Below are 24,081 nucleotides of genomic sequence, written 5' to 3'. Positions count from 1 at the left end.
GGAAGAAAAAAATCCATTGAGGGTTATTAAAAACAAGACATTATGTCTAGGTCAGAAAAGCCATGAGCCGTAAATCATTAGAAGCTAAAACAATATTCTGGGAACGTATCTCTTAACTGCTTGCATGCTTTCACAAAGTATCTGATTTCATCTGTTATTGGGAACAGGGTACTGGCACAGCTGAACTTTTGGTCTGACCTGGTCCAGCTTTTCTGGCACTTTCGTTGCTTTTTTCCACTCTACAAAAGCTGTAAGGCTGCCGGTTCGGCGAGTCTTGCATTTGAGTCTGGTCAGCTCACCTACTACAAGAGCAAACGCTGCAGGGGAGGGCAGGAAAACAGGCTGTGCCCTTCCTCCCCTGCCTCCCAGGTCTGTCAGGCTGCACTAAGGAACTGTAAAGCCAGCTGATTTAACCTCCTCAGGATTTGCGAGGAACGAGGGGAATACTGAGAGAACAACACTGCGACACATTCAGACACCAGGGGTGGCTGAAACCGCTTTCAGATGCTGGCAGTGCTGTATTCATGTGGACGATCTTCTACACAGTCATATGCTCAGGGGTGACACCGTGCTTGGGACTGAGACCTTCTGCATGAAGACAAGTTTCGCCCAGGAAAGCCCTGGCCAGTGGGGCATTCCACATGATCAGGAAAACACTGGAAGACTACGGCTGCAGTCTTCAAAAGCTGACTGACTTGGGCACGTCTCCCTTTATTTCTGCGGATCCACAAGGCACTTCCGGAAACTCCACTCAATCTACTTCCAAACAGTTTTTAAATAACCAGAGGCACAGGATTTCTGCCATGAAACACTCCCACACATTATTTGTGAATTAAAATACTTCTAAGAAAGTATTCTTGGGGATAAATTTCCCCAAGTTCTTTTCTTTAGTGGAGTAAGCACAGCATTAAATAACAGGGAAACTCAACTATTATCTCATAGTTTTCTTTTTTTTTATTATAGACTTTTTATCCACATGAATGATAAAGAAACTACAACAGAGTTAAATACCTTTTTTTGATAACAGTGATTATATTCTTAATTACACTCAATATTAAATTGTAAAATATTTCGAGGAGTACAATCATAATTCATACAGCAGGCAAAATACCGGAGGAGGAAAGGGCCGAGGGAGAGGGGTATGAGAATTTCCAGTCTGCTTTTAAAAAGCACTGTGTATGGCTAACACTGCTCTATCCATCCATCCATCCAAATGTGGTTCTGGCCCATCCGGTAAGACGCGCATTTCTTTCCGTAAAACAATCACTATTCAAAAGCAAAAGATGAACTGGCAGATGTTGTCAGTGTTTGTGGTGTTGAAAGGATCGGCAGTTCCTTCCACAGCTTATCTGTAGGATTCATCGAAAGCATTTTCTCTATCAAGTTCAGTAGTCCTTCTAAAAACACAAAGACTTAAACTTTGGTACCACCAAAAAAGATCCAGGACAGGCATTTTTTTTTTAATTTTTTTTTGTTTTGTTTTTACTAATAAATGGCTGCTACATTCTATTTTACATGGTTGTCCATGATGCTTTGAGGTCACTTGTCCTCGGGTTCAGACGAACCTGATTTTTTTGTTTTTTAAATCCCCAAGCCCTTCCACTTTGTCAGTCCTTATACAAGTCAGACTTCAGAGTGGCGGGTTATAACTCCCAAGGTAACAGCTGCAAAGGATCCTGTGCTTCTGGGAATAAATAAATAAATAAAAAAAGAAGAAAAAAAAAGAAAACATGAACACTAAGCCCAAATTTGAGATTTATTTACTCACAGATTTAGGACATTTATTTACAATCCTTGAAAAAGGGATAGACACAAATCACAAGCTCCAGAAGCATCCTCAGACACTTTGCTACCTGTAGAGTCAAGTGGAAATACTCACATTAAAGATGAAGTGCAAATTGTGACCGACAGAAGTACGACTAAAACCAAGAGGAACACAAAGCCCAACAAAGGTAGCTGAGAAACACAGAGCATTAATTGAGTGGTTGCTCCACAACACACAAGGTCTTCACCCCCTTGCTGTATTGTGCGGGTATGTATGTGCATACACGTTCCTTCTTGAGGCAACTCTTTTCTGCTTGGCACATTGAGAATCTGAAATTGCTTCTGAACAATATAGTTGTGATTCTCTGCTTGACTGATTTAGCTTAGCAGTTAAGTAACAACTAATCTTTCAAAAGCACTAGGGCCTACTTAGAGAAATCCCTGTTGTCTGCAGGGATGGTGTGCCACTGGAAACAAAAACAGCGTGAGAAACACATCCATCCTTTACACTCTCGGCAAATAAGCAGGAAATGCTCGTAGCCGTAATGCCAGCACCTTCCTTGCAGGGACTGTCAGCTGATGAAAACCTGATGCTGGGAACTAAACGGTGCAGTTCATCTGATGCTGCCATCCTCAGGCAGACTTTTATCGTAGATCAGTGCTTTGGACGAGGCGCTTAGGGCAGGACCCGCTGCTTTCTCATCTGGGGAGGCATACTGTTTTATTCAGGATATTAATATCACTGAATTTATTTTAAATCAGTGCTCAGATTAATGTAGACTCAACTGGAAAATGCTGGCAGCCAGTAAGAAAGTATGAACAAGAGGGCAAAACAGACCAACTTGATGCTTAGATTAATCTCCTTATCTCAGCAGGCAGAGCTCAAGGCCACAGATACTGGTTATCCAGTTACTCTATACTTACTCCTAATGTTTTTATTTTTAAGTATCTGCTTCTTTCCTAGCTCAGGCAAACTCCATCATCGATACTATCAAACCCTTCTCAGACACACCAGATTTTCTCTTGAATACCTCTACTTTGTGCATTACTGAAGTCTCTGCGTATGAATAGCTCTTTTTTCCTAATCCATCTACTCCACCTCCGGGATTTTTTTCAGTGAATGCACAAGCCAGATTTTGTGGCCTAACACTGTACCAGGGCTACCAGCTCTTTGCCTCTCTGCCTCTAAGTTCTAATCCTCTCATTTTACCAGAAAAAAAGAGAATGGCATTTACGTGTTAAGGCTTTAGCACCCAAAACTGGAATCTTCCAGGCCACTGATGATGGAGATGGTGTTTCTTCTAACTGAATGCTTCTAAAAAACACTCCTGAAAAATGCAGCATTGGGTTTAGGAAGACACTGCCCATGGGCAGCAGAGTAACTGCCATCTGCAGGAGACTGAACTACAGAAGACAGTGTAGTTCCATAAAGCTCCCAAAACATACTGCTCTTTCTGGGAGCTGAAGAAGCTCCATTATGAGCAGAAAACATCAACACAACCAGCCCATGTGTGAACTTTCACTGCACTGTAAATGCCAAGGTATTTCCCTCCTTCCACTGAAGGTACACGACCTTCACACCACTTCCCAGTGCCAGAGAGCAGAAGCAGGTGCTCAGGTGATTAGGCCTGGCTTCAGCCAGTGGTCAACTCTCAGCACTACGTCCTACGCCAGTGAAGCCTCGTAATTAGTGTGATGTGTTAGTTATCAGCTTTAGACCATAGCACAACACCTCCCCCCCAGACACAGCTTTTCGACCAGAATCAGTAACATCAAGCGACAGAACAATCCTCTTAATTCTTGCAATGGCTACTAAGAAAAACACAGCGGGCAGATTAGGTAGAATAAAGCCCCTTCTTTCACAAGCTTACCTTTAGCTTTTGCTGAGGTGTGCACCCAGCTTCTCTTTTCTGATCAAGCTTGCTGCATAGGGAATCTGCAATGACACAGAAAAAAAGCCACTGCTTTAAGCCAGGGTTTGGCTAACAAAACATCCAAGCCAGATCCCTGCAAATTAAATGTTTTGTTCGCCTCCTTGAATCATTTCAAGCCAACAGTGCCATAAATTAAAAGGATTCAACTCTTTACAAAACCACAAGAATGTCAAAGCAGAAATAAAAGAAAAATGGCCCAAATTAAAACAGCAGATAGATCTTAAAAATCCAACATAAAAGATGCCTTCTGATGTTTTCTTTGTATCAGTTGCTGATGGCAAGTAAGGCCACCACCCCTTCTGCTACTTGTGAGATGACAAAAATCAGTTGTCTGTAACAGAACAGGCAACACAACACCGATCTCTCCAGTCGAAACAGCACGCTGGGAGTATGAGACTTCATGTATTTATATCACCATAATTAGGAAGTTCATAATAGTTATCTCTGACTTGCACCAATCTGAAGGAAGCCACTGAAGTGGAACAAATAATTAAAGAAAAACAGAGAACACAGGCATATTAGGGAACATAGCTATATTTAGAAACAAAGTGGGATGATGTGCTCACTGGCTACTGGGAATACACTACAGGGCCGCTCTCTTTCAATGCTGGGCCTTTAAAATGCAACAAAACTAAATTGCTCTGAGACTTCTCCATAGCTTGGAATCCAAGTCACTACAAGTTCACTGTTCTTTGATGCTGCCTTTTGAAGGACTGTTGGAGGCATTCAGATTAGGATCAGAAACTCTGTGTCCCTACACTCCTAGGTGCTGCTGCACACCGAGGTGACCTGCATCTGCTGTTAAGCACTCGGGAATACATTCACAAATAACATCAAATATGTTACTGCCGGCTGACAAATAGGCTGGGCTGAAGTCAGGAGCAAGGCCTTAAGCTGCAGAACCAGCAAAAGGAACAGACAGACAAATGCACAGAGTTCAAGCAACCTGCCCCACACACCTAGTAACATACCAGAAGCATGTGAATTTGCATCCATACCCACCGATCATAAACCTAAGGTGCATTCTTGTACATTCCTGTTTTGGATTTAATTCTATTACGCCCACAATGTGTAAGGACATTTGTATGAATTGCGCTTAGCATGTCTCTGGGCTGGTGTAAAGCATAGTATCTACAATGACATCGAGAGATGTATCCACCCCTGCCTACCTTAATAAGGAAGAGAGCAGGAAAGGCTCAGGATGAGAGGAAAGAAAGGGGCATCTGCAGCTCAGGAACTAACCCTTTCATCTCTCAGGAAAGGAGGTCAATCTGATTGAAAGCAGCAACACCAGGAAGCAGCAGTGTCTGCAAAGACGAGCTGTCTGACTGAAAGCAGAAGCCTTGCATGAGGGCATGCTGCTTCCCCCACTATGCAGCCCTGGGAAAAGGGAAATGTGCGTGCACAAACTGAGAGGCCCAAAATACTGACGACCTGAAAAGACCCACGATCCAGGTGTTTTATCTGACTGCATTTATAGCCCCTACACTTGACAGCAGCTAAAAGGTATCATCAGGGAACCCTGCTTCCAGATGCCCCAAAAAACCAGCTCTCCCCTCCACCAGCTCCTTGAACAGAGCTGCCTTCCAGGGCACAGTGTTTGCAAAGGCTGGAAAACTCCCCTCCAAACTGCAGCAGAGAAGAGTATACGAAGAAGCTGTTTTACCTGGTCACCCATTTCCATGGTTTGGATTTGAAAGGGAGCCACAAACAAACTGCCTGAATAAGCACATTTCAGCTTAGACCCGTGATGCTTCACCAGCTGCTTTCTTCCTCTCTCCCGCTCACAACGGCCAATAAGCAACATCGGCTTGCATGGCCGCCAATTATATAGGACATCTCCCAAGCCGTACTGACCTAGATAATACAACGGGGGTACGTTCTGTCAGAAATTAACTGTTCTTAATCCACTTCTCTGCTATATTTGGCACATCAGCGTCTTTTCAATGTGTGTTGGTTTATCCATTCTCCTGGTAATAAATGAAACTGGGAGAGATGGGTGTTCAATAGGGAAATGACTACCTTCCTGCTGAGTTAAATCACCTACAATGTCATCTTCTACTTTTGTCATTGGAAGAGTGTTTGGTAACTCCCGGTGCTGCAGTGGAATAGTATTTAGGGCTCTTCGTGACAATACCGTGGATGCACAAAAGGGGACTGTAACTGCTGTGATGAAGATAGGATCAGCACTTAAACAAGCGTGAAGATCCAACACATAGCCCTTATCAAAGGGTGTACACCGCTGCCAACAATAACAGAAGTGCAGATAGTTCGGCTTTAAGTAGCAAGCAATTTGTTTCTTATGACTAAACCCACATTAATAGAAATATATCACAATGGGAGCAGACCTTTAGGGTGCAGGAGAAAGACACAGTGTCCGTATGGCATTTCTCTTGGGGCTTTTTTGTCTTAGGCTAGCTCTAGTCTGGTCCTGGGTACTGATCACCTGTTAAGAGTGAGAGCACACTCCTAAGTGCATTCCTGGAACGCATCCTTGTTTGCTTCATCTGGAAGCAATCCAGTTTGCTGAGTCTGCTCCACAACATGAACCACAGCACAGGTAAGTGGACATCAAAGAAGCTTTGGCACACTATCCTCTTTTGGAGACTTCACCTTTGCATCCCATCTCTAGGTAGGGCATGCAACGATACAGCACCGTGACTTCTGTCACTTGAGGAGAGAATCTTCAGTACCCCAAAGCACTACTACCTGATGTGTATCTACAGGTATTATTTAAATAATTCTCATTTCCAGAGAGCATGCTTGAGACCCCAAGTCAGAACACCATCCAGCCAAGACAGCCTTTCCAAACGCAAAGCATATTTATGCAAGAAAGGAGAAAGATGTGCAGCTGAACTGCCACTGGAAAATTACAGGCTCTGCACACACTGTGCTTCTGGATAGAACAATGCATGGGATTATCCAGAAGTAAAAGCATGCACTGAGCCTCTTGACAGCCAGAGGAGGAATGGAAGTGCCCTACAGCGCGAGTCTCCGCTATTGCCCTCTGAAAGTATTTATAGCTGTGTGGGCAGAGTTCAGAGATTCGTCCCTCCTGGGCAGGCGGTACTGCACAGGATGCAAGGCAACAGAGAGCCATGGCTGGAGCACACAGTGTCTCCTCAGCGTATTTTTAAGTACTGGAGCACAATACCACAGAAAAAGGACTTTGCACACAGGCAATGGCACAGGCCGGCTTGTGGCTCTCCGGTACATACACATTCATTTTTGATCAAAATTTCTGCAGATTCTAAAGGAAGAGAAGCTTTTAGTTCTGTCTTTAATAGCCATTAATTCTACAAAGCATTCCTTTTCTTTCTCCAGAATTTACTGGAGAAAGGGGCACAGCTCCACCCTATTAACCCAAGGCATACCCAGATGCACAGTCAAGATACAAGTTTTGCTCACCTGTCTTAAGAAAGCAGACAGTGGCAAATAAAATTCTGGTGAAAACAGTAACTGACAGTTCACTTTACTGTACACAGTCAGAAATGTGTACGCTACCTTTGGCATCAAAAGGACATATTCCCAACTGTACCACTAAACCTGGAGAGGAACTCCACCAAAAATCAAAAGAACATAACAGAACATAGAGAAGCACATCTGCAGTATCATCCCAACTGCTAAAGCACTTAAGAAATTAAAGAGAAATAAATATAAACATCTCTCTGGTTTAGAGGATGCAAGGTAATGAAATCTGCCGTGGGAGTCTGCAAAACGCAGTGTAAACAGTTCCAGAAATGCTCTTTTACCTGCTACTATCTCACATGTCAGTAGACATGCACTTCAGCGCAAGATGCAGCTCAAGAAATGCAAAAGCCATTCTGCCGAACGAACATTTGCATTTAACATTCTTGTCAAGGTCAATCAATCCAGCTGGACCACTTTAAGCAGCAGACCAAAGATTCCCAGTAAAGCACTGCTACTTATTTCCACTTTTGGAACATGGAGTGACATGCATGCAGTGACCAAGATCTCCGCACACAAAAATGTGGATATTCCATGTTTGTATAGTGAATACATTAGTAGTACAAACCACCTACTTTCCATATACAATCTAAAATAGGAATTAAACCTATTGGTGCTTTTCTTAATTACAGTAGGACCCAGAGGAACATCATCTCATACCTCTGAAGATCCACCTACATTACCACACTGTAGACTTTTCTCCTTCTTTTAAACACACCTCGTGAATCTTTAAAGACCAGGGTGAATGATGATGCAGAGGTAGATAAAATCAGTTTCGCATATACATAGTTCCTGATTTATTTTATTCTCTGCCTCTGAAGAACGGAGATGATTCAAAGCAGCACAGAGTAGAAGCTCATCAAACATCAGAGCAGTTCCAGCTGGATCCAGTTCTGAGCTCTGAACATTATTATCATCAGGCTAGTGAGGAGGAATTCAGTTCACAGGAGTATAAATAAATTTTAAAAACCCAAACCAACACCTTCCACTTGAGCTGGAAAGACAAAGGAGTCTGAGTAATTCACATTTTTAACATGCCTCAAAGACCTGCTGCCTTTTACCCTTATGGAAGATGAATGGGATTGATCACTACCTGATCTTAGTTATCTAAACTACAATGGCAGAGCGACAAACACCACCTTAGCTTTTCCTGATGGACAGGTTACAACTGTGGTCAGTGCTTCCTGGGAACCTACAAACTACTTGTAAGAGACCAAGGAAATTAAGAAAAGCTAACCTGTTTGCAGGAGGCTTAAAGTTACTGCTTGGTGTTCTACTCCTCTGTGGCAATGTTTTAGAGGGGCTTACAAAAACATAAAAGGATAAAAATCATCACATTGGGAATGCTGCTTCTGATCTTTTTCTCCCACCAGGCAGCTAGGAAAAAAGCTGTGCTTTTTAAATTTGATCCACTAACATTGTTGCTCAGAAGACAGTATCAGAGAGATAGAGAGTCTCAAGCAGAACCTGACTCAGTACATTGTTAGGCTGTCTGGGCTGTCCAGACAGATGAATTCTGGTCACACTGGAAAGAAACTGAAAACTAAAAAGGCGGGTGAGCTCTTCTAACGCCATACCACATGTGCCGTGTTAGAATCTACCCCAGCCTCCTCGGCAGTGATTTTTTCTCAGCGGCCCTTTCTGTACAGCTTAATGAAAAAAGTTAGATCCATGCCTGAATCCGTATGTTAAATCTGTATTTTACATACAGCCTCCAAGTACATACATGGGACTTAGCCAATATGGGAGACAGCACTGTGAAGGAGGAGGAAGAGAAAAATGCATTCAGTGATTTAAGATCCATTTTCTTGTTAAATACGATGCTCAGCTGCTTCCCGGCACTTGGCTCAGCGCTTGGCACAAACAGGTTGCAATGCTTCCTGGTAGCTGCTCCAGACACTAACTCCTTTCTCAACAGAAATTGCTGATGGCCACACATTGTCCCACTGCTCCAGCTACCTACCAAGCCAGGTTATGTCCAGAGAAGCCAACATCCACTGCAGATGATGTGACAGCACAGAACCCACCCCCCACCTTCCCAATGATCTGAGCTTTACTCCTGACTTTCAGGAAGCCAGATTTTTTTTTTTTTTTTTTGAAGTCCAGAGCGGGCAGAGCAGTAAAATAAAACCCCAGTGATTAAACACGGCTTTAACGGCGGCTGCTAGGTACCGAGCCCGTGCCGCGGCCCGCAGGCGCGGGCGGTGCAGTGCCGCCGGGGAGCAGCAGAGGGCCCCCGCAGCCCGCGCCAGCGCCACCCGAGCTGCCACCCCACCGCGCGGGCCCTCGTCACGCGTGGCGATTCATCGTCACCTTCTGCATTGCAGTTTCACAATGTCACCCAAAAACCGGGTGACAAAAAGCGTGACACTCTGCGTTCGGTACCGGCTAGGCACTAAGCAGTACCATCAAGTAGTTCCTTCCATACAGCAGGTTACAGCGGGCCTTGGCACTAGAAACTTTTGAAACATATTTGGTTAATTTTTTTCACGCTTAGCTTCAGCTTGTTGTATTCCAGACATTTCTGATATATCAAACACACTAAAGCAGTTTATTTTAAAGTCTGACTACTCAGTTAGGCAGCTTGAAGAATTCCAGTTCAGGGTGAGTGAAACCATCGTTCTGGCAAAACCTGCCTCTGGTACCCATTGTTACAGAGATGCCTTCATGATCACGCACAAGTCTTCAGGAAGGACTAATTTAAATTGCATAATCCTTAAGTGGTGAGAGGAGCCAAAGAAAACTGACTCTGTGCATTTATATTGTTTGTAAAACTAAAAAAAAAAAAAAAAAGGCAATTAAGCCAAGTCCTACAGCTAGTTATACAAAGTAAATTTTGAGTATAATACTACAGAAGTATATACCTATGAAGCTGTAAGTAAAATTAAAGTATGCATTAAACACTTCTGCTTTTCTCTTTGCACTTTGGTGTTAACAAAATTAGGTGTGGGCTGCTCTGTTAAAACAATAGTATAGAGTCCCAGGTACATACCAAACAACACAACCTGCCCCTGCTAAAAACAAGTCAACAACAACCAAACAAAAAACAACCAAGTCACCATGCTTTTTGTGTATTCTGCACCAAAAGCTTTAATTCATTCATGTGATAACCCAAGAAGGCCAAAAGAGTTCTATTGTTAGCACATTCAGCTCGTTAACATTAATTCTAGATCTAATCATACAAGATGTATTCACATGAATGAATTAAAGTACCTGCAGGCACAGTCACATCAGAAGTGCTGACTCCATTTCAGTTATCAACAAAAACATCACTGAAGATTTCTGCACCCATCTTAAACAAACACACTTGTTATTTGCAGCAGTTTCTCAGTTCTTCATATGCAAACATCCTTTTATCCATCTCACTGATACACAACCTGCCTTAAGATATCAGCAGGGATACACAAATGTGAGCATAAAGACTTACTGATGATTTGCCAACGTTTCTATTAGTAACAGTTAAACTCAGGAAGCCACAGCCAGTGAAGAAGTCCTGAATTGTTGGTGCAGTTCATTAAATGTTGCAATTACTCTCTATAAATACATTCAGCCAGCTCTGTTCAATGATTAAATGACTATCAGTCTTTCTGTAGCCTGCATCAGCAAGTGAAAAGGGTGTGAATTACATGATCGTGTTTCTTTTCCTGTCCAAGCAAAAATACTACACTGAACCTTGTGATTTCTCCACTTCTAATTCAGAAAAACCACCACAGTTGGCTCGCTGGCAGTCTGGGATATCCAGGTTCAGAAACAACTTCACAACTGGGCCACAAAGTGAACGGCAGAGATGATCCGTTCTCCTCCTGGGAGGGAGAGTTAGTGAGCTCCAAGTTCAGCTGACACAAGAGATGAAGGCTGAACTGCGATCACAAACTTTGTGCTTGACTGTGCTTCGCAGTAGGAATCAGGTCACCTGCCTCAAGCCCAAAGCAGCAGGGGAAGTACTTTTCAGGATGTCATCCTAATCACCACCATCTGCGTCAACGCAATTCACAGATCAAGCCAAACTCCTTGTCTAGCATTAGGAGACAAATGGGAACACAGCAACAACTGGACACATTAAAGGAAAAGAGTGGAAAGACCAGCAGCAAAAACTCTCCAAAGATGTTCTGGACTTGAAATTCCTGCATAAACAACTTCCTTCAAGAACCCTCCATCTCTCATTGAAATCCCCAAAGTCAGCAGGAACGTTCGGCAGCTCTAAAAATAAGGCCGCTCCTAAATGCCCCTAAACAAAGGTGCACAAGTTTGACAATCCTGGCCTTCAGCTTTATTTTTATGTCCTAACCCATCAATTAGAAAATGACAGTACCAGAAGGCTGGACAACGCCTTCTCTGCACCAGGGTGTGTGACAAGCACAAGGAAAATTTAGATGCTTGAGCACAAGGCTTATTCAGTTACGTGGGGGGATATTTGACAAGCCTGCCTGCCTCAAAAAACCCTGTTGAATACCATCAGACTGATCACACAAAAAACGTCAGCAAAACAAGCATTAGATGATAGCTTCCCATTTGTTACAATGCCCTGCTCTTAAAACTACACTAAGCGAGACCTGAGTAAAGAAACAGCTTCCCGTACTCCACTCCACACTTTTACCAGATTAAGTATGTCAAGTTTTCAAAACACCGTAGTTGTACACAGTGATCTAGAGCTGCGCTAACACACACATGTGTGTGCAAAATCCCTTGATTTTAAAATAACAAGCAAGAGACCAAACAACATGTGCCTGCACTGAACTGTGTTTTGGCAACTTGATCCTTTACTGCTGAGTTAAGCACTTCTAGTGGCTGCAATTCGAAAAAGACACATCCTAAGGTTTATTTGCCAGTAAGAAGCTGGCCTCGCGCAGATTCCCAACTGAGGGCTGAAATGCACCCCTTGGCAACTCGTACAAGGCAGAAACATGTAATTGCTTAAGGTTTACTGATTCAGTCCTCACGATTCTCTCTGAAGAAGCACTTCTCGGTGTTGAGGCAACAAATTTCATTTAGCCGAAACATGAAGATCCATCTGGTTACTGTATGAAAGTAAATCTCCAGGTAATTAAGACTCTAAACCAGCTGAGAACCGCATGCTTACGTCTTGCTAAGAACATGACCTCTGTAACAGTACATCCACATGGCTCACAGAGCAAACGTTTGAGGAGTGCATTTAAAAAACATAAAGCAACCATTCATAACATTTTTAGCAGAGAAGGCAAACTTACAATTTGCAGCTGCTGTACCATTTCTTCTCTGTACGCCAGTTCCCGCTTCATCTGATCTTGAAAATTATCTATAACAGAGGGGAAAAGAAAAGTCGATGCAGTAATTAAAACAGAGACCACACGGCAGAATTCATATAAATCAAACCAAATCACTACTAAGGAACCATGAAGCACTACAAAAGCCCTTCACCCAAATAAAGCATGTGCCTAATAAAAACTTAACTAGTAGGAGACACTACAGACAACAGAAAAACTATGGAAAAACTATTATTTAGCTACTTCCCCAACTAGGAAATTTAGGCTGTCGAGTTTCTGTTGCTGGCATTATTTCCACAATTATCCTCTCAACGGACAAAACTCTGCAGTCATTAGTCAAACTTCTATCAACACTGAAGAGAAGAGCAAAAACTGCTGTGTTTTGCTTTGGCATAAATCTGTTGACATCAATAGCGACATCCAACATGTGAGAAGACGAAGCACTCAAGGATGCAGGATTTGATTTGTAGTTTGTAACATAGTGCTGACAGCTTTGAATAAACCTCAGACTAAAGCTCCACAAACAGTGATGTGGAACTCAGAAGGGGAAAAAAAAGTATTTGAAAGACAGATCCTGAACAGCTGGGTTACAGCATAGGCCAGCCTTCCTACTCTAGTTGCTCCTCCTTCCCTTACTTTCCTCCTCAATAATCATTTCAGACAAAAATTAATTTGGTAGAAGATTAACTGCTGGTCTGTGTTCCATAACACTGCTGCTGGAGCAGGGGAAAAAGAAAAATATAAGCAGAACAACTGATAAGCAAACAACTTGGAGAGTTGCATGTTGGAGACTTGAGTGCAATGATGGACTATCACATGGAAGAGAAAAGAAAACTCACTCAACCAATATCATTTTGACCCAGGAAACAAGCCTGTCCTGGACCACAGAAGCAGCAAGGTGAACGCCACCGCAAATCAGTATGGAGCACCTCAACACACAGAACTCGGAGAAGGGAACTACAAGGCCAAGGCAGCTAAAATGATTTATTTACAACTAACCAATTCAAAGAGTTAAACAGTCGTGCTGGTTGCTGGGACACTAGCCCAGGACTCAGGAAGCCTGGGGTCAATACCTGCTCTACTGGACTCTGCATGTATGTCTCCATGCCTCCTTTCATCACCAGTACAGCAGGAATAACAACATTGCCTCATCGGACAACTGCATTGGGAGGATCAGTGGATTAAATGACTGCGGGTACTTCGATAGCACAGAAATGGGAGTCACAGAAACACCGACATCATTGCAATGGAAAATCTGAGTGCAGGTGAGAACGAGAGGCTTCTATTAATACTCTGTGTGCTGCCACAGCGCTGGGAGCTCACCCACTCCCAAACCAGCCGTGCAGCCTTGCCATGACTTTTCAACCCCAAAAGCAGGAGCAAGAAGGCAGTGAGCAGCCGTGGCATGACAGAGTGGAGAGGAAGGATGTACCTCACCTGCAGGAAAAGGGGACATGTCCCCCATCAAGTGTGGGCATAGAAATCGGCTAGAAGAAAGTACAAGAAGGCAGAGCTCTGTCACACAATAATTCTGCCCTCTCTGAATGACAAGCAGAAGCTATTGTTTAAAAGGAAGGAGGCACTACGGGACGAGAAGAAAATAGCAACGGAACAAAGAGTGAGAAAATATGTCAGGCTGAAATTGAGTCCAGCAAGAATACAAGCACAGCTACATAGAAAAGGACATGACAACACTGACTAATAAAGTTCTTCAGACTTCAAATAAATGCCCACATAATTTTCCAGCCTATTCCTTCTACTCTAACTCGACCAGAAAAAAAAAGCCAACAGAAATAAAGATGGTTTGCAATCCTCTCTTCCTAGCCCCCAAAAAGCCATGCAGTGTAAAAGGTGACCACCTCCTGGTCACTAAAGGCTGCTAGATCTGTGCTAGCTACTACTGAGGTCCTCTGAGTAGGCTATATGGAGATTTCTTCATTCTCTCCTTTTCCTTCCTGGAGGTATGTAAAAGGCATGTAGATGTGGCACTTGGGGACACGGTTTAGTGGTGGACTTGGCAGTGCTGGGTTAATAGTTGGACTCGATGATCTTAAAGATCTTTTTGAACCTAAATGATTCTATGATTCTATGACTGCCTCTTCATAGGCTCATCACCTCTCAGAACAAATAGCTCAGAAATCTTGCTCAGTCCTGCACTGCAAATGTCCAAGCTCACAGTGGAAATGGAGTGTTAATGGTAAGGATAGTGTTTTTACGCCAGCATTTATCTGAGTCTGAAAGCTTACAGACAAAGCTGTAAGCAATACCCAAGAGAAAGGATATGAATATTTAAATAGTTTTCTTAACACAAAATTAAATACTTTAACTACCCAGACTATGTCTCTGCTATTTTATTGCCACATTGTTAAATGCAGCCGGACAAAATAGATGCCAAACAACACCAAAGGTATAAACCGAAAGAAGGTTCCGGGAGAACACGCTGCCACCATGCACAGGTGCTCGCATTTCTATCAGGACAGCAAATTCTTCGATTTTCTTCAAGTGATCTGATCTTTTTTGATTTGCTTCAAGTGATCTCTGCGTTGAGAGATCTTACAGGCAAAGGAAAGCCTCATCTGCAGCTTTCAATACAATAGCATATGAAAAATGAAGGTGCAAACAGCAGAAGACAAGGTCTGCTATCTTACAAATCATCCCAAGTCCACATTTCAACCAGGTACAAGAAGCCACAGAGAAGCATGCAGCATAGCACTGCTAAATCAGCTCGCAAATATCAGTTCTCATTTAACAGTGATTTCCATGAGGAAATCCACATGTGTTCATCCACATACAAGACTGCATAGCACTTGCTGTGGGTGGTGGTTTGATGCTATTAATGTGCAACACCCTAAACGTGCTCGGTTCCAAATCCAAGATCCAAAGAAAGGTGTCTTTGGAGTTAACCACAGGTAACCCAACAGGAGCATTTTCTAGAGAGACACAGTATGACCTTCCACATCTCATGTGTTGCCTCCCAGCTGAAACATGGATGATTTTTTCTCTTTTTTAAAAAAGGCTGAGAGGACTTAAGGACCAACAGATTCTTATTTATCCAGACAGCGGAAAGCACAGGAAGAACCACCACCACCCTGGCAGTGTGTTCCTGTCCTCAGCAGCTTTAGGGACGGGACAGAGATCCGCTACCCCCAGATACGCAGCCTGATGCTGCAGTGAGCCAGACTGGGATATAAAGCCTGTTACCTGCCTGCTCTTCGCTCCCTCCTACAGCCTCAGGTGTCTCCAAGCCATGATAAATCCATCAACACAATTTTAATTTTACCTCAGTTTTCCTTTAGTTGGATCTCCAAAGACTACTCTCCCTAGCTCCTCCCAATCCAATACCACCACAGGCAGTTAGTGACTTAGGAAACCTGACAAAACAAATAGTTTCTAATACCTGACCTAAAGCAGCAGCCCCGTTCAGCTGGAAAAACCTGGAACAGACCCCATTTCTTTTGCTAGAATACGTACTGCTCTGGAGGAGAAATTACACTTATCTTGGATTCTACACTTACTTGATTTACAAAGACCCTTTTTCTTGGTTTATTATATGTGGAGGAGGGGTGTTTTTTTGGTAAATCTAAATCTGTAAATAGGTTTTACGGTTACTTGTATGTATTGTTTATAGCACATTATCTGTTTTCTATTTTAATCCTGAAGAAAATTGACCACTACTTTGTGGTGCTTTGAAACCACATATTTTTCAAGCTGTTATACACAGTTGCCACTTCCTTGGTCAGCCGTACGTGTTCTTTTCTTTTATTTGAATTGTATTTCATGTGGTTTAATTGCAGTGTTTATTTACATGGCAATGACAGAGCATTAATTTTACTGCAGAAGAACAAAAGGATAAATAAGTGACCTGAATGGCAAAACTCCAAGATGCCTTTTGGCCAATACCACACATCAGTGTTTTGATCTACACAAATTATTTGAAAATTACCTCACTCCAAACCCAAGTAATGACTGAATTTATACTGAAGGATGAGGTTATCCTCCTTTCATTAATCTCTGTATCACCTTAGGCAGATCTTCTCCTTTATGTAGCTGTCTACATCTTCCAGTATTTGGGCTAAGGATGGAGTCATTCCCAGAGTCATCACACTTCCTTGCTTCCCTGAACTTACCCTAAATGCTACAGAGAGGACAAACATATTTTTTAAAATAATAGGAAAATGCTGTCCATGTTCCCACCTTTTCCTGTGATGCGGGGAGGTGCAACACTTGCGACAGTGGGTTTTGGTTGACTTGCTTACCTCATGGGTACTGGCAATACTGGGGTTTGTCCCTGGAGTTTTTATGAAGGAACTCAGAGGACTAACAATACTGAGGGTTTCTGAACTCTTGAAGAAATTATGATGAACCAACACAAGGGCATTTTGCGTTGAGTGCTGGTCAGATATTTCAGTCACACAGGAGTTAACAAGTTAGCAAATGGCTGAAGAGAACGACAATTAGCCTGGGAAGGTTTTAACGTATATCTTGGCTTGCTGTGAGTCACGCAACTCCACAAGGCGCCATCCGCATATAGTCTCATGGGAAAACACAGACAAAAAGTGAGAGGTTTAGAAAGCAGAGTTTATAAAAAAAAGTAGTATCAACATTAGGAAAATACTGAATGGAGATGCTGTCAGACCTCCTTTGGACTTCACAAAGAAGCAAAATGCGGGTGCAAAGACACTTTTTCTTTTAGGTTGCATTTAATATCGACTGAGGCGTCTCTGGGCAGGCAGCTGCAGAGCCGTGACAGCCAGGCATGGGAAGCCTGCACAACAGTACTGATCTCTGCATGGTGCTGTATTACAGACAGGCAGAGAGCAATGGAGATGCTCTGATCACTCCCGCTCTGTAACACTACCTTCACTGCATGTTAGAGAGCCCTTACTGTGTCTTCTACCACGTCCTGATCTACGTGGGATTTTCTCTTGGAAGCATGTTTTCCCCTGTTGCTGCCAATGTAATTCAAAAGGTCTCAGTCACTTAAGTCTTTTCCCACATCCCTGTGCATGCAGTTCAACTTTCTGGCAGCTTTACAAAAAACCCAGCTAACTATCCATTTTGTTTCCTTTTATTTAACACATGCCCAGCACATTCTATCACCCCCGGCTCGCAAGCACCCTGTTCATCAGCCATGGTGAAAGGGTCATCTCAAATAGCCCACCTCAAAAGGAAAAATCCAACCAGGTATTTCTACTCCTTAAACACAAGCCAAATCAATGCTACAGTGTCAGCTAAAACCACCTAAAGATGACTATGAAGCATCTTGTCTTCAAAAGCCTCCAAGAAGACAGTTAAGACCACCGACATCACTGTATCCCGAGAACCCCCAGACATGTTTCTGTCTACTGTATTCAATGTTATCAAAAAGTTATCAAAACCAGTAAAACATTCACCAAAAGAGACATCCAGTTCCATATTTTTCCTACAAAAACTTGCTTGGGCAGCCTGAGAAGCCACAGCAGAAGTGCCATCACGCTCAGCAGACCTAAGCCAAAGATCCTGGCAACACAACTGGGAACATTCCTCTCCCATTTTAACAATGTGACACCACCCACCCACAAATAACACCAAAACCACAGATAAGTGCCTTACTGAAGACTGGGAAAGACGCATTTCCTTTCAACACCTGGAATTCCTGTTCTAGTCTCCTCCGTAAGTCGATCTGTTCAAACAAAACCTTCTGGAGTTCATCTAACAAAGAGAAAAGAAAAGTGGTTTTCCTAACCTGTATAAATAATTCTTGAAAGAACCATTGCAGAGCAATTCATTACTATAAGACAAAATATTTAAGCAGTTAAAAAAAAAAAAAAAAAGTGTTGCATAGACCTACAATAGATTTTGTGCAGAAAGCCATGAATATAAATCAATGTAATATATTATTTTAAAGTATTATATTACAGTGTCATGTATTGATTGATATATATGCATTAATCTCAATTATATCCACCCAAAGGTCCATATATTATTCATATGTTACTTGACAAGCTTAAAATATGGTGCAGAACAAAAGTGCCCCCTATTATCCTCATATTCTATTAAAACAAAGAGCAGTTTTATAATGTAAGAGGCCCTTATTTGTTTTACCTTTCCCCATGTTTTCTACATCCTTCTTCAGTGAATGAGGTGAATTGGTTTCTTGCGTGTGTTCACCTTAAAAAAAGAGAAAGAAAAAAGTTATTGATTTACTGATATTGCTTTTTTTCAGTATTGTCCTTGCTATGCAAATGCTTCAGAGAATCTGGAGAAAAAAAAAAGAGGAAAAAATTATACAGAAAGAGTAAGATTGAGGTTTATCTACACATCTCCACATATGCAGCACAAATGTTTGCAAGACCTGCGCTTGCTTCTAGTTTAGTGAAGTACCTACTCCAACCGTGGCCTCCTGCAGACAAGACCCGACATCTCCTTGATACATAGGAGAGTTCCTCTTGCACGTCATCTGCCAAACTGATCCCTGCTTTCCCTCTAACCCCTCTTGAAGATGCTCTCATCAGAGAATGACTAGGAGCAAGCTGAGAAAGGGGTAGAGCCTTCTCTACAGTCTCATCTCCTCTCCTCACAACAGGAAGTCCAAGCTAACTAGCTGAGCAGGACCTTGTTCCAAAAACCAAAGGCAAAATCCTTTCTGCACGAGCCTCTTTGCCTTCATCAACTCTTTCACTCATCACCTTCTAGAGCTCTATGGCATGTGCTTGTTGTAACAGGATATAATTCATATCCAGCTGAGATAAAATTGACTTTAGTGGTATCTGCATCTAAAGGATACACCCGTAAGGTCAACCAATTCAGAGACTTCCGGTTGCTCAAGTAACTTTTAATCACATAGCAGTAAAGAATTTTCTAGATAACAGAATTTGGCTGTTTTCAGATAGATGCATGCTACTTCTTCCAGCCTTTTCCCTCTGCAAGTAAAACAAAATAAATCTTCACAAGGTGTTAAGTTCACCTGGATGACAGTTTGACTTAAGTATGAACCTTCTGACAGGTGTTATTTTCATTATCCTCTGGAACTAGGGAAATTTTCCTGTAATTTCTATGAATGTGGTCTTGAAACAAAAAGCTATGAAAAAATGTTTTTAGCAGAAAAAAATAGCTTTTTAGCAGAAATTAATTGGAGATTGTCTGTTATTTACAGCTGAAGTAGAAATGGACTCTCAATAATTATAAAAATATTTAGTAAATAATCAATTACTGAAATAATTGGACTAATTCTTGTTTTAGTCCGGCCAGTAAACACCTATCATTAACTCTACTGATAAGTAATCACAAGACATACATCTGAAGCAAGTCATGTCTTTATGTATTTGAAAGAAAGAATTATGGAGGAAGTATCTTGGGTTTTTTTGAAAATAGAAAGCCATAGCACTGAATAGGTCATCACACCACAGACAAGATAGCAGTTACTTAAAAAACTTGTGCTGTCACCATGCATTTGATAGCTGGTCATCACAATAAGCTAATTTTGAAGTTGAATTGGAAAGTCTTGTTTTAGATGCAGTCAGAAATCTTTCTGCAAAACATTTATTTCTGTTTTTCAAAATCAATGCATTCTTATATCTAGAGTAAACCTTGAAGTCACAGTATATGAAACATATCCAATATTCATGCATTTTAGCATCTGCTATCTCTTCATTCCTTAAAAAAAAAAGCAACCATTCAGGCATACACATTTACAAAACCGATCTCCGGCGCCAGCAATTCCATTTGAAAAATCTGTTTACATAACACAGTAATTACAAAAATCATTTTTGTATCAGATCTGATAAAACCAAACATTTTCTGCAGGTAAGTTGTCTCACCACACTAAAAGAAATAGCAAGCTTAAAAATATATCACCTTTTGGGCAGTGGTTTGAGGTGCTTCCATAATCTAAAATGGCCTTTTTTTTTTTTTTTTTTATTTAGTTAAAATAATTGTGTTTTAAACAGGATTGCTAACAAAAGAAGTATTTTGTTAGATAAATTACGGTACACAAAATCAAAAAGAAGGCATTTAAATTTAGAAAGGGTATTTATTGGATTATAAATACCAGTATATTTTTCCAATCAATGTCTTTCCTTGGAACATTCTTTTCTCAATGTTTTATGTGCAATTTTGAGGGATAACAGACTCACAGATAGAAGGTAACCGGATTTTTGAAGGGGAGGAAAAGAAAGAGGAAGAGACTAGCTCCTAGCACAGAGCATGGCGGCAACATAGCTCTTTCCCACTTGCTCGGTTGAGCTTTCAGGGCCGTATCATTTCAGGCTGCCAACTCGCTGGGACTGAAAGAACTGCATCAAAACGAAAATAAGGGCATGCAGCATGAAGAGTAACTTCTCCAGCATCTGCAGCCACCCTGCTAAGCCACGGAAAAGGCTTACTATAAAATTCCCCATCCTGCCCCCCAAACAAGTAAACAACAGGATGGGACAAGTGAAGGTATTTAAAGGCAAAACCCAGCATATACGGTTTTAAAGACTAACTGCGCTTTTAAACTGCTTTCTGATGTTCAGAAAAGCCTCAACATTATTATTAACTGTAATAATAATCAGATGGGTTTCACCTTTCCAGTCCCCTGAAAATGATAATCAGGAGCCTGCTCTTCTCCATTTTTCCATACTTCCCAGAGGCCTCATCATGTGTTGTGTACTCTTCTACCTTAATTGAAAGGGAGGAGGTATTGAATATTTAACCAGCTTCCTTTCTCTTAAATGTTAATTAAAAGCTAAATAGGTGTTTAAAAACAAACAAACAGAAAGCCCAAAGAATTTTAATCAGTCTAAGCAAAAATCACTTCCCCTTCTAATAGCTCCACCATAACTCTCTTGGGCTTTGCCTACACACAAACGTGGAGCAGCGTTTCAAACAGCAGCACTGAAAGCTGCGCAGCACCCCCGGTACGGACACCTAGGTTTTCTTTAAGAGGAGCCTATTTCAGTTTATGTAGAAAAATCAAACTACACCCCAACTGTCTGTTGGCTAGGGGGAAAAGGGGTTGAAGTATTTGTAGCCAGTTTAAACTGTCTCAGCTAAAGCTTTCAGTACCTGTGTTCTTCCCAGTTAGCTCAGGTGCATGGACATTGTCATTCTGGAGTAACGGTACACGGGTTGTATTTTACACAAATGGCCTTTCTTAACCTGGAATGTGGACATCCAGCCACAAAGGAAAGCAGAAATGACATATGTGAGTAGACACATGTCAAATTACTTTATCAGTACTCTGAAAACAAGAGGTCCCGATCTGTACATTGACACCTCAGCTCTTGTGATGCCACCATTTAATTAGCTCTACAACCACTGCAGTAGTTAAGATTTAAATTTTTAACGTAAGAAATGAACAGAAACATTTCTAAATGTATTCTCCTCAAAAGAAATGCATATTGCCCTTGTCGTACAAAACCAAACCAGCCATAGCCATTACCTCTTCATTCTGCGCCACCCAGAGCAATCTCCTGCGATCCTTCCTTGGGAAGCTGTCAAAGCGCTCTTCAAGAAGCAACTAAAAATTTCCACGCTGGCCCAGACAACTCAACTATATCAATGGGAAAGTGATTTGCCCAGCGCAGAGCTCTAGCTGACGGGGAATACAACTCCGCACTCCCGACTCTCAGCCCTGTGCCTTGTCCCCAACTCGTAGTAAGAACTGCAGAGAGCACATCTGCAGTGCCAGACCACACCAGCCAAAAAGACCCACTCACCTGTGTCTCAGCATCGGCCCTATTATTCCTGGACAGTACCGAAGTATTGCAGAGCACAGCGTGTCTGCCAGCCAGCTCTGCAGCTTGCTCCTACCAGGTGAGCTTTACGATTATGAAGCCCACAGCATCAATGGTCTACCATAACTTATAACGTCCACTGTTAGTTTTAGCTGGAGAGAGCACTGTCTGCAGACAGAAAGACCACAGCAGTGAAGATGTCGGTATCTTCTGGATATAAATATATATATGTATTAGTTTTAAAAATACAGGCAGATGTGAATCTGCAGACTTTCAGCGCTCCAGAGGCTCCATCTGTATTTGAAATTAATTAATTACTTTGAGACACGCACAGTTCTTGTGTATGTCCTGAAGAAATTCTACCCTTACTGAAAATATTCACGCATCGTGCATATTCATGCCACTTTTGGGGGGAATAATCAGTAGGATAATCAGGACACGGGAAAATATGCCTATTTTAGGAAACTCAATAAGCATCTTTTAAGTGCTTTTCTGTACTGGGGCTGTGTACATACAGATACACATATCTTCCAAGATCTGGAGCTTCACATGTTAATTTGCCCTGAAAGTGGTTTAACTTTAAAACAAACTAGCTCCTTTTTTGCACAGATAAAGCCTCATTTGTAACCTCCATTTAAAGTTTTAAACGCAAACATCCAATTAAAAAACATCCGCAGTGAGGTACTAACGGATAGAGGAGAGAACAGCTTCAGGATTTCAAACCAAAATGTTCAAAAACTGTGACCAACTAAAAAATATGAAATATTTTAGAAAAGCAACAAATCAGTTGGCTTTTAAGTCTGAACCTTATGAGTACATCTAGGAAGTATTTCATAACTTTACTCTCGAAGCACGAGAGCTAGGAAATTTCTGATTCTTGGTTTCGTTTAAATGCAAGGTAATACTCTCACTAGATTGCAGAACATGGAGCTTAATAAATAAATAAAAACAACAAACCCACCCACCCCCCCCAGCTAATATTGTGAGCTTGCAAAAAATAAAGACATTCAAGATTCCACCCTCTTTTAATAATTCTAAGAGAGCTCCTGAGCTCCTCTGTATTAACAGATGAGAAAAGAGACAGGAATAGTAAATTAAGGACCCAGTCCTACAGTCTGCCAGCAGTTTTGTCTGTCATGCAGATCCATGAATTTATACACAATCTTAACTATTACTGTGCAGTGCTGGGTCCCACATCTGAAACTTCACCTTGTCCTCCTCCATTTCAACTTTTCACTTTTTTGCTTTTTTGCAAACAACTTCCATAACAAAATGTTATGGAACATTTCATGTCATTTAACTTCTGGATCCAACGCTTTACCACTTATCCCAGTACAGACTATGCAGCCGGCCAGCCTGCTGCACATAAGCAATGCTGCGCTGTTTTCAATCCTCTACAAAGTACTGTAAATCAACAGTAACTGCATCAATATTTGCAGAGTTGTTCCGGATATATATTTAAGAGTAAACAAAAGAAGAAGCTGGCTCACCATTTCTAGCCTGAATTTTCCTGAAATGCTTGCCAAAACGTCTTTTACAAATCAAAAAACCAATGATGGGGAAATGGTAACAAGACTTGAGAAGCTCACTTCTAGCTGTTATTAACACCCAATTTTAGGGCTCCCCGTTCTCATAAAAACAGATAAAAAATAGACTGGTTGAGGAACAGCTTGCAGAACTCAACTCTAAGAAATACGCAGTATTTGCAAGGCAGCCTTGCAAACGCTGTGCTGTGCCAGACACACACAGCTCTTCTACCCTTCAACTCCAGCAGCTGAAGGAGGGCTGGGATGGCAAGCTGCAGCTTTCCCCCAGAATGGACCAGTTCCGTAAGTTAGTCACAGTTACCTTGCAAAACTGCCGTGGGATTCTGAATAATTTCGAGCTCTTTCTGAGGACTGACAGAAAAGGAAGGGGGATTTTCACCGACAGTTTACTGGCTATGCAGGATGAACAGTTGCAGTATCTTCAAGC

The 24,081-nt window shown here is 41.8% G+C and overlaps 1 protein-coding gene across 6 annotated transcripts in view; it reads right to left on the bottom strand.

Annotated features, from left to right (window-relative positions):
* Positions 1–346: 346 nt before the first annotated feature.
* SKOR2 (SKI family transcriptional corepressor 2) overlaps positions 347–24,081 on the bottom strand; it is a 30,352-nt gene continuing 6,617 nt past the window's right edge. For 2 of the 6 annotated variants that reach the window (XM_080371526.1, XM_080371531.1), the window contains 4 exons: positions 18,494–18,559; positions 18,002–18,100; positions 12,374–12,441; positions 347–3,700 (listed from right to left, as the gene is read on the bottom strand). In XM_080371526.1, coding sequence (XP_080227652.1) covers positions 3,638–3,700; positions 12,374–12,441; positions 18,002–18,100; positions 18,494–18,559 — 296 coding nt within the window. In that variant the 3' untranslated portion in view covers positions 347–3,637. Of the gene's footprint in view, positions 3,701–12,350; positions 18,101–18,493; positions 18,560–24,081 lie in introns of those variants that run through there. The other 4 variants (XM_080371527.1, XM_080371528.1, XM_080371530.1 and 1 more) reach the window with 4 other exon arrangements.

This window comes from Falco punctatus, assembly GCF_963210335.1.
Source record: "Falco punctatus genome assembly, chromosome: Z".
NCBI lineage: Eukaryota > Metazoa > Chordata > Aves > Falconiformes > Falconidae > Falco > Falco punctatus.
This window is presented reverse-complemented; position numbering and strand designations above follow the sequence as displayed.